General features: G+C 31.2%; 1 protein-coding gene across 5 annotated transcripts in view; it reads right to left on the minus strand.

Annotated features, from left to right (window-relative positions):
- Positions 1-12,182, minus strand: part of LOC113522461 (maternal protein pumilio) — a 100,664-nt gene that overhangs the window by 3,301 nt on the left and 85,181 nt on the right. For 4 of the 5 annotated variants that reach the window (XM_052897900.1, XM_052897899.1, XM_052897901.1 and 1 more), the window contains 4 exons: positions 10,937-11,034; positions 8,113-8,335; positions 7,289-7,457; positions 237-395 (listed from right to left, as the gene is read on the minus strand). In XM_052897900.1, coding sequence (XP_052753860.1) covers positions 237-395; positions 7,289-7,457; positions 8,113-8,335; positions 10,937-11,034 — 649 coding nt within the window. The remainder of the gene's footprint in view (positions 1-236; positions 396-7,288; positions 7,458-8,112; positions 8,336-10,936; positions 11,035-12,182) is intronic. The other variant, XM_031913984.2, reaches the window with a different exon arrangement.

A 12,182-nucleotide genomic window follows, 5' to 3' on the forward strand; every position in this document is an offset into this window, starting at 1 on the left:
TGTATCATGGGAGTTTTGCTACATGACAGAATCTTAAGATGGACTACATTTCGAAATAAAGATATTTACATAGGAACTAAAATAAACAATCATTAAGCTGAACTCGACAAAATGACAATGAATGGAGGAAAAAAGATCTATACAGTCAGTGACATTTTTAAATGTATAATATCTATGATGGTATGATAGCCAGTATCATTCTTCGAGGAATGGAATTCTCTAAATTAGATACTTACAACGTGGTTTCCATTTTGATCTTTGACACATTTAAGCACGTGCCCGTCAAGTTCTCGGACCACCTCCTGTTGTTGCTCGGCAGGGATAGATTCTAGCGCCTTCTGAATTACTCTACATCCGTACATTTGCAGCGCTAGCGCCAAAACATGTCCGCGTACCTGAAACAAGAGAATCTCAGTTTAATCACAATACAATATTCAAAGAGTATAATAGTATGTTCTTGTCTATAGGCGTTAGTTTATCACTTTTCCATTAGGTGGGTTGTCGATTTGTTTGTTGCGATGAAGCGATGGAGTTTCATATTCGTGTGGGAATTACTCTGAATTACTCTCTTTTTTTCTCTCTGGCAACACTGCCGATAACAGTCTTTGTCAGTTGGCTCTTATTTATTTATTGTTTTTAATTTATTACTTGTGAAATAACGATACTAGTGTATATAATCAGTGAGTTTTGGTCATAAGTAACGTCGATTGTTGTTGGTGTGTAAATCTGTGATTTCTTTGTGACAAAAATCTACGTTACAAAATTTGTGGGACCGCCAACTGTCAAAGTATTGGTAATTTACAATAGAAGTCTTGGATTTCTATTGACTCCTTTAATAATTAAATGCAGTTATTACACTTCACTATTACTATATCCATTTACAAATAAACAATAATATTAAAGTCAAATATTCTATAGTGTTATATTTACTGTAGTGGTAATATATAAGATTAATTATTTTTTTTTTGTAACAGTATTGGTATTTAAAGTTTTTACTAACAATATTTATTTATTTATTTATTATTAAATTATTTATTGTATTATTTTATTGAAGGGAAATAGCGCACTTTCAACACTGTATTTCTTCTATTGAATAATATTCATTGTTGTCTTGTTTCGTAGATATTTAACATAATAATTAAAAATGATGTCCCGCAGAGCATGTGATCTTGATGCTAAGCTCAAGGTGACACTCTTAGAGTTAAAAAAATCCAATGAATTAAATAAGGCCTTATTACAGGAACGAGATGAAAGTGAGATTGAAATTAAGTTGATGTCTGATAAATATGTGGCTCTGAAGAATGACCTAGTGAAGATCAGTACAGACTTTGAAGTTCTACATATCGAAAAAGAAAAACTTCAAGAAATTGTAAATAAATATGATCTGTGCAGAGACACATATGAGTCAGCATTGCAGAAAATCACTCATCTAGAGCGGCACCTTGAGGAAGTACAATCACAAAATAAATCTTTGTTGGATCACAGGCGGTTGAGTAGTTATAACGAGACCATGGATCTGTATACAGAAATGTTAAATACTACTAGTGATCAAACATCTGCTCTGCCCCTTGTGACCATAGATTTGACAAATACACCAAGCTCCTGTAGTCCTAATAAAGTACCTATTAATAGTAGTAAGAAGTTAAAAAAATATGTAAAATTAAATAAATTTATTCGAAAATCAGAAAATTTAGTGAAAAGTCATAAAAAGTGTTTAAAATCAATTATTACTAGGAAGCAAAAAATTGACTTATCAATAGAATTAAATAATTTTAAATAAAAAATATATAACAAAGATTTAGAAATAGATGAATTATCACAAAAAATTAAACTATTAGAGAACTCGTTGTCCAATTTATCTTTGAAATACGAATCAGCTAAGAATGAAATACATGAATATTCTGATCAGTTAGATAATTTAATAAAATTGGGTAACTACAACATGGAGCGGTTTGTTTCTCTTACGGATAGATGTCACTGTAATTCACCAGAGTCTGATAACTATATCCAACCGTCCCACCATAATCAGTTGAACATTGATATCTCATCCGTCACGGAGCCAGACGTTTCATGTTTACCCACACGAAACAGTACAAAAGTAAATAAATGCAGCACTGTACATGAAACCACCAGGAGAACAATTGTTTATTCAGATGAATTTGGCGAGGATTTAGGTAGTTTATTATCGAACTGCCTCTCGCAACAAGTAATAAATAATTGTTTTCCGGGATCAGGTATATATAAGATTATAAAAAATATAGTAAATGAAAAATATGATATTCACACGACCCTAGTAATAGCGTTAGGGAATTGTTTGCATATGCGTAAATCTGATATAGTTAATTTAATAAAATCATTATATAATATAGTGGAGCTTGGTATAGGTAAAATATTATTATGCGCATTTCCCTACTCTCAATCCCTGACTAATGAACAGAATAAGTTCATTTATAGTATAAATAATTTAATTTATTCGATGACATATCATTGTAATGATATATTTTATTTTGAAAGTAACAAATTTGTTACAAATTATTATATGACGGGAGGTAATTTTTATCTTCCTAAAAAACAAAAAAAGACTATTGCTAGTTTACTAGCGTATAACATTTATGATCCCATTATAAGTAGTATAACGGGTTTAATTAGTAATATTAGTAATTATACTAATAATGTGACATGTGTTAATTTAAACTAACATCTACGACATTGGTTAAGCCACAGGATATGGTCATTATTCATCAAAATATTCGTGGCTTCTCCAGCAAAGAATTAGAATTAAGTCTTTTCTTAGAATCTAACAATGTACGGGTGTTATGTCTGACAGAACATTGGCTTAAACAATATGAAATAATTTGTCCTTTTGAACATTATAATATAGCTAGTTTTTTTGCTAGGAACAATGCCATTCATGGCGGGTCATTATTATTTTAAAAAATGATGTAGAATATAAAAACCGTCAAGACATTGTAAATATTTCTATTGAGCAAACAATAGAACTATCTTGCGTAGAATTAGTTACTTGTATAATAATTTGCGTTTATCGTCCGCCATCGGCTTGTTTTGATTCTTTTGAACTGGCTATGGAGGAAGCATTGAGACGAGTCGCACGGAGGAATAAAACATTATTTGTATGTGGCGATTTTAATGTTGATTTATTATCGGAATGCTCAATAAGCTTAAGATTGATTAACTTATTTAAATCATTTAATTTGCACAATCTTTTTTTAGAACCCACTAGGGTCGCAGGAAATTCTGCCACTTGTATAGATAATGTTTTTTGTAATTGTGAAGTAAAGGTGAAAATGAATTTCGACTGTCTTGGATCTGATCATTACGGACAAAAAGTTATAATTGAAACTAAGGGATCCAAAGGGACTCAAACAATTACATGCAGACAAATAACACAAAAGAATTTGGCACGTTTTAAAAATAAAATTGAACATAAAATATCTAGTGTCATAGTACCTCAATATGACCCGGACATTGTATGTGAACATATTTTTAATTTAATTGAACATGAAGCTAGCAGTGAATTTAAAACAAAAACATTTTCAACTAGTGTAAAATCAAAGTTTTGTGACTGGGCCACGTTTGGTATTTATAAGTCTAGGGCTAATCTTTACGAACTTTACGAAAAACGAAGCTATATATCCGATCCCTTATTTCATGAACATGTAAAATCTTATTCGAAAATATTTAAAAAGGTTTGTCATACAGCTAAGTCTCTCTATTTAGGTAAAATAATAACTAAATCTAAAGATAAAATAAAAGCCACTTGGAAAGTAATAAATAGCGAAACTGGAAAAGTTAATTTTCAAAATAGCAAAATAGCTTTAAATATTAATAACAAATTGGTAAATTCCGACACAGAGGTCGCGCATACATTCGAATCTTATTTTACTAATATTCCATTAATTACGACACAGGCTCTAAAATCTTCCCCGTCTGCTGCTGAAACTTTACTAACAGACAATGTTAGCAAGTCATCAGCTGTATTTAACTTTAGACATACATCATCAGTAGAAATAATGAAAATATTCAAACAACTTAATAATAAAAAAACAGAGGATCTATGGGGTATGTCTGTTAAAATACTGGATAGTATAATGGAAATTATTGCGCCCTCTCTTGCTTTTATTTTCAATAAATGTATAGATGAAGGTAAATTTCCTAACATAATGAAAATTAGTAAAATCATACCGCTTTTTAAATCTGGAGATAGGAGTGACCCAATAAATTATAGACCTATATCCATACTCCCAGCACTCAGTAAAATTTTTGAAAAAATAATCCTTATGCAACTTGTCAGTTATTTCAATTTAAATAATTTAATCCACAATAGTCAATTCGGTTTTTCCAAAGGTCGTTCAACTACAGACGCAGGTGCAGAGTTGCTTAGACACGTATTTGCTGCATGGGAAACTAAAATGGATGTGATAGGTGTTTTTTGTGACCTTTCTAAGGCTTTTGATTGCGTTGATCATAATACATTGCTAAAAAAACTTGCTTTTTATGGCGTCAAAGACAATGCTTTAAATTTAATAAAATCTTATCTATCTGATAGAATACAGAAAGTGAAGATTAGCAACGCTACGTCTGACGGGTCACTTGTGCAAATGGGTGTACCTCAAGGATCTATTCTCGGTCCATTTTTATTCCTAGTTTACATTAATGATCTCCCATATGCCATGCAGGATAGATGCGGCATAGTATTGTTTGCAGACGATACTTCATTGATTTTTAAAGTTAATAGAATGACTAATAATTATGACGATGTAAATAGTGCTTTGCGGCGTCTCCTGCACTGGTTTACAACTAACAATCTTATGTTAAACGCTAAAAAAACAAAATGTGTTAATTTCTCTCTATCTAAAAGTTTTAATACTAATTGCAATATTAAATTAAATGACGAATCTCTCGAATTCATAGACTCTACTGTCTTTCTAGGAATCACACTAGATAATAAAACACAATGGGGTGCACAAATTCAAAGCCTTGCAGCGAAACTAAGTTCAGCAGCTTTTGCCGTGCGTAAAGTTAGACAGTACACTGATACTGATACTGCTAGATTAGTCTATTTTAGTTATTTTCATAGTTTACTCTCTTATGGAATATTACTATGGGGAAAAGCGGCAGATATTAAGAATATATTCATATTACAAAAACGTGCCGTTCGAGCGATCTACTGTATGAAGAGTCGTGACTCATTAAGAGAGAAATTCAAAGAGGCAAATATTCTCACCGTTGCTTCTCAATTTATATATTCAAATATTCTATATGTTCATAAAAATCTTGACTTATTTCCAAAAACAGCAATATTCATAATATTAATACTAGATTTAAAGACAAACTTGCTGTCCCCAAGTATCGTTTAGAAAAAGTTAATAGGTCTTTTATGGGAATAGGTATAAAAATTTACAATAAGATACCAAAGGATATGTTGGAATTACCCTTAAATAAATTCAAAACATCTGTTAAATCATATTTACTGAGCAAAGCCTATTACTCACTAAACGATTACTTGAATGACGAGTGTGCATGGCAATAGTTGTTCATGCACTGAATTTTCATTTAATGTTAGACATAGACACCTATATAAATATACATTGTAAATAAACTGGCTTTAAAAAAAAAGTAATTCAATTGAGTTTCTTGCCAGTTCTTCTCAATTGGATCTATATACCGAACTGGACGGTAGGGTAAATATAAAATTATAATGTACAAATTTGACGTTCATAAGCGGCTAAAATGTCCTACGTGAATAAATGATTTTTGAATTTGAATTTGAAGTAGCATAAGCTTTGAAATGCTGTGTTGTATTTTCATAGATATAAAAATTCGTTGAGGATCCCAATTGCGTGTGAAAGCTCTATCTGTGTATAGTCGCTATGTAGTCTTCTCACTTTCATAATAAAATTAAAAAAACATACGAAAAATGTTTAGTATTTTTAGAGGATTATGGTACAAGAGAAAATTGTAACAAAAAATAAAAACAAAATACACAGGATCTCAAGGTGACCTATCTAGCTGCTAACGTTTATTATTAAATAACATTGTATTTACTGCGTCGTAAATAAAGTGTCTCGTAACAAGGCTTGGTCAGGGCAAAAGTCGAGTACATAATATCAAGGACATATAGGTATTTACGTATAATATAATCAATAAGAATATAAAGTGGGAAAGAATATAAAAAAACATGTTTTTGTAATTAATTACCTAACGTTAAAATTTAGAATATATATCCATTATATTTCCACTTACCGAGTTGCAATAAGAATACCCATAAAAAAAATTAACATTATGAATTTTAAAAGGTGGTTCCTTCAATCTTTTCTTATTTAGATAATTAAAATACAGTTAAGTTTTTTGTAATTCTATGTGCATTGTATTGTTATACATCTTTAGTTATTTAATTGAATAACTTGTATTTTGGATCATGAGTACCAAATACAATTTCACCACTGGTTTAGTCGCACGTGTCGTCAGAGTTATTTTGTTTTTTTGTCGTTGATAGTAATACATGTAGAAGTTTTCTCACTATAATACCACAACTAGAGTTGAAAGTACAGCGCATTCGTCGTATCTCAAACTTTCGGTTTCGTAAATAAATATCAGTAGAAAGCACAGTTTATAAACTTGATAGAGATATATTCTCTTAATTATATGTCAATGTTCTATAGCTCCATTTATAAGTTAACTAAACTAATATTAATTTAGTACACCATTAGAACCGATTTCTTGAATTTTTATCTTTTTAATAGTAGAAACCACGATAAAATTGTAGCAAAGAATGCTGCCAACGAGCATAGTACTCATATTATGTTCCTTCTTTTTTGTCGCGAAGAAAGAAAACCGTTAGTAACGCTCTCAATTTTCGACCTCCTTTTACCCTTCTGTTACTTTTTCTGTTTATTGCTTGGCTTTCACTGTTTAAAAACTAATTATATTTTGCTTTAATACCTACTTATTTATGTTCATAAATATTAATGTAATGTGTATAAATACACTTATATATCTACCTATTTCAGCAATATCTTTAGCAGACTGCGTAAGTAAAGTAAGAGTATTGGTATTCGAGAGTATTATGTTTATGTATCTAATATATATACAAAGCACAAACCTGAAACATTTATATAATAGTATGCCTCAATTTTTGAAGCAGAAAACAGTGATTATAAGGCCACAGTGTGAAACGAGTAAACTATTATATCACACATAAAACATTAGACTATAAACATAATAGTAGTTTGATTGGGTTTTGTATGTCCACTTGTTAATAACTTACCTTTTGTGCCAACGTTGTTTTTTGTTCAGGCGTTCCAAACTCAAAGAATTTTTGTATAACGTAATTTCCGAAGACGTCCGTCATTAGATTGTAGGCTGCTCCGATTATTTCATTAAACACCATTTGTTTTTCTTGGACTGTGGCCCGTTCTAATTTTTGTTGTATAAACCTGTAACAAATTATCGTGATTATTAGAGTACATCAGTGTGTAGTTAGCGGTAGTGACTGGTAGGCAATGTTGCAACTAACAAAGTGAATACTGCGATTCCATATTACATTTTAGAACAGTACTAATATTTATAAAGGAGCCTATTCAATTTAACGGAAATACGTTGCATTATTGAATTAATTATTATATTTTCATCTCAATGATCTTTGTACTGTCGTGAATATACAAGTGAAAAATTAATAACAATATTTTTAAGATAAATGATGTCCTAAAAATTAAATATTTATATTTAAAAAAATAAAAATATTTAATTTTATATATAGGATACCATTTCTGGATACCATTTTGAAAATACCATTCTGAAAATATGATAGTCTTATACTTAAACAAAAACCAATGTGCAATAAAATACACAACACACACACGAAAAATTCAAAAAGGATTTTACTTCACAAAATAATACATAGCAATTTTAATTGGGACATAATTAAAATGACAAATTCTATTATAATAACAATTCGAAACATTCAATCAAATAATACATTTTCGATTTGTCGTTTTTTCCAATATCGTGGGCATCAGTAGACTGTTTAATTGTCGATTTATTTATTTATATTTTCACTTAGTTCTATTAAAACAGCTTATAGATAAATACCTGGAGCCGTGTTGGTCCTGTGAAAACTCAACGATGTGGTTAGCCAGATCCCTGAGCTGCAGATTTGGGAAGCGGTTGTTGCGGAAGTCCTCGAGGAGCCGCGATCGGCCGGCTGGGGGTTTGTCCGCGACGAGCGCGCCCACCGACACGCCGCCCACCCCGCCCACGCCAACGCCGCCTACGCCCACGCCGCCCACGCTGCCCACCCCGGCGCTCACCAGTTCTGCAACCCCAAAAGAGCCGCACTACAGCCTTTTGCTTTTGTTAAATAGGCATATTAAGATTTTTCTTACTGGGCATAGAATGTGATGATATAAAAAAATTAATATATATAATATTAGGGAATTCCGAATTCTAAGAAATATATTTTAACATTTTAAATTGAAAAATTCACTAAATTGTTAAATTCCGAAACGATCATAAATATAAAGTATTTATATCTAATCGTTTCGAAATATTATGACTTATCTTGCAAAGCGATGCCAAATGAGAAAAAATACACAATAATCATAGTGTGCATTTTTATCAAAATAACAGTAGACGAAATAAAATGAAAAAAAAAAAAAAGTTTTTATAATTTTTTTTTCTTTTGACAATTTCAATAAATAAATGCTAAGATTCTATACTAAACACTCCAAGTAAGAAAAAAAACATTATATTTAAACGTAGTATCAAAAAGTGTTCACTATTTCGAATCAAAGAAAGTAATGGAGGTCGTTCGGTTAAAACGAATTCTAACGGACACGAAAGAAATGAAAAGGAATACGATAAGACTGGCAAAATCTTGAATTAGTTGTCACAAGTTCAAAAAAAAATTAAGAAATTAAACTTTTTTTTTTTAAATTATAGTTTAACTAGCTTTTATCTGTGACTTCGTCCACGGATATGTTTACTGACGGGAATAAAAAGTAGCCTTCTCAATCCCATATATCAAATTTTATAGCGATTGGTTAAGCCGTTAAGGCGCTATAAATAAAAGTGAGTTTGTTTGTTTGTTACCTACAAACAAACAAACTAATTTTTACATTTATAATACTAGTAAGGATAAATACTCATACAGGAACTAAAACGTTAATCATAAAATATATTTTTAATAAACTATTAATAAAATTTTAGAATATCATAGTGAAAATAATTTCAAAGCTTGAAAAGTAAAATATACGAGTAAAGTAGATACCAATTTTTATTAATATAGATTTAGGGCCACTTTGTTCAATGAAAAAGTTTTTTGGGAGATAATTTTTTAGTAATCATTTTCATATCTAGGTGTAATAACACTTCGATATGGTCGGTTAAAATAGTATAAATCTAAAGGTATGAAACACGTATAAATAACGTCGTGACGTCGTCATTCTACATAACTTTGAGAATACGAACTCGACATCTTTCCCCATTTTTTTAGTTCACTTTCAGATACTCTAATTATTACCCATAACATAAAACAAAAACTTATTATTGTATGTAGGTAAAGGTCTCTAAAATAGCAATTAATATGTCATTGTTCAACGGTTAATTGGCACAATCGTCACCCTTGCCAAATGTAGATGATTACCAATTATATTAATACACGCTGGCTAAATTTAGAAAATTGAAAAATAATTCAGTAGAACTAGCAAGTGGATAACCAATATAATTAAAGATACGTTTACGCCACCGCACGCTTGTGATAGAATGAGACAACGCGTTCGACATTTTATTCTTTCCCATTCGTGCGGTAATGTATACGTATGAAAAAAATAGATTCATTTGCCTACAATGCCAGTTCCGGTATTCTTGACATAGATAGCAATCGCCTACTGAGTGTGTAAACAGTGGGCCCATGTCGCCTCGTGGTTCGTGTCGTGACTCGCGCGAGAGTGTAAACAAGCTATTCCGATTCAACAACCGAATTCGGTCGGTAGGCGATCGCTATTTACGTCCACACTGAAAAAAAAAATCTATAGAATCAGATTCCCAACTCCGAAAGTGCCTAACTAATAAATTATCTATACGCAAAACAATAGTCAGTAGAATGACGCTTTAGACAATAATATCTTAGTTTATCAAGAATGGAAGGTATGGGTTGCGCAATGGGTGGTGCCCATGGCATTTGTTGTTCAAATCAGTAAGCGACGGTTATCCCTTTTCATATGGTTTGAGCATATTTGAGAACGAAAACTGGTGGAGACGGTAGTCAACAAAGGGAATATGACTGATGATGATATGCTTATAAAATGCTACACTCGTTTTGCCCATATTCTTAGTTCTGTATTTATTCTCCAAGGTAAGGTAGGTTGTTGACAACTATATTTAGCGTTATAAGAATGTAATGCTAAACGAAAATATTTTTAGACATAGAAAGTAGTATGAAGAGTCTGGGCAAGATACATGACCTGGTGTGGTTATTGTATCAAGATACAATAACCACACCATTTATAAGTTATCCTGATAAAACGTCAAGATATCGAAGTAGATATGGATAAAAGCGGTACCGACACTTGCGGACATGAATCACAACACCCAGGACTACGTTACCACTTCTGAGGGCTTGAAGATGTTATGCCACTTGTTGACAGATCACTGGACAGTTAGTTGTTAATGTAAATTATTATATTCTATATTGTAAACAATGTCTTTTCCTAAATAATTCATAACTATCGAACAAATGTCAATTTTTACATTTGGTTAAATCAACACATAAAGACGTATAAATTATATTCTATAAAACATATTATACAAAGTATATGTACACGGCAATGTTGGTTATACAACAAAACTATTTACAAAATGTACAACAACCCTGAAATAGATATAATTATTATTTGTTTTTGTATCATGTACTAACCTGAGATAGTTCCCACTCCACTGAGTTTGCTGAGTAATGAAGATGAAGATCCAAACATTCCGTTGGACGTGAGACCTTGGGCTAAACTGCTGACAGCTCTGCAATGTATAGATAACAAATTTCAAGAACAGGCACTTGGTGCATAATAATAATCAAACGGCAACGATTTTAAAAAGCATGCTAATAAAAAAATGCGTAACTGTACAAGAATGACATTTTAATATACATGTTATGAAAAATATTTACAATGTACATAAGTGTCCAATAATCACTTCGAACTTTATAACAATAACGGTATAAAATTACACTTTTTTTGTTGCATGGAAATTTATAACCATTGTTTACTAATTTGATGTCGTTAATTTTAAAATTATCCTCAATTTTTAAAGATACAGCTATAGGTCATATTTTTATATTAGTTACAGGTAACTTTAATAACTTTAACTTTAATACTTTTTTGTTAGAAGTCTTTTTTTTATAATGTTTACGACAAGAAATATCTGTAAACACGACTCCAACAATTTCTATGACATCTGCTGTGAATATATATTTAAAATTTCAGACTTGGTGTATTGACATTCGTAAAAAGTGTGCATTTTAATTATTTTTGATTTTCTTTGAACACTCGCGACAAGTACTGGGTACCTTGTATGTAAAATATGCGTGGAGTTTTTGAGATTATAGGCAAACAAGAAGAGTTCATTTTAAGTATCAAACACCAATAACTTGGCGAGTATCTTCAAATCATGAGAATGATTGTTATTTCTGCGTGGTTGATATAAACAGGATTACAAAAAAAAAAAAAAAACGGTACTACTTGGTATCTCTTACTTAATCAGTCTTACACTCCAGCAATTCGTCAGTAATAGCATCTTGGATCAAGTGGAACAAATGATTTAATTCCTGATATTTCTTCTGAACCCCGGCCTTTAACCAGGAAAAGCTCAATGCATTAATTAGAGACCTTGGCCTTATTAAAACAGGATCCAAGAGTCTAGTTTCTCCATTAAAGAAAGGCGATTTTTTAACCCGAGAAACAAGAATTCCGTACTATCGTAAAAAAGAGAAAGAAAGAATTGCTTTTTATTCTTTTCTGAAGATGATGACTTTGTTTATTGTTCTAATAATTCTGGTTGGTTTATTAAAAGCAATGGGAGGCCAAAAATATAATCCAAATGAATGTCTCTTATTTATTGATTACTCTAAACATGTCCTAAAAGTGTATAACGACAATAAGTTGGGTTCG

Source organism: Galleria mellonella, unplaced genomic scaffold (genome assembly GCF_026898425.1).
Source record: "Galleria mellonella isolate WM207_F2 unplaced genomic scaffold, CSIRO_AGI_GalMel_v1 utg38, whole genome shotgun sequence".
Classification (NCBI taxonomy): Eukaryota; Metazoa; Arthropoda; class Insecta; order Lepidoptera; family Pyralidae; genus Galleria; species Galleria mellonella.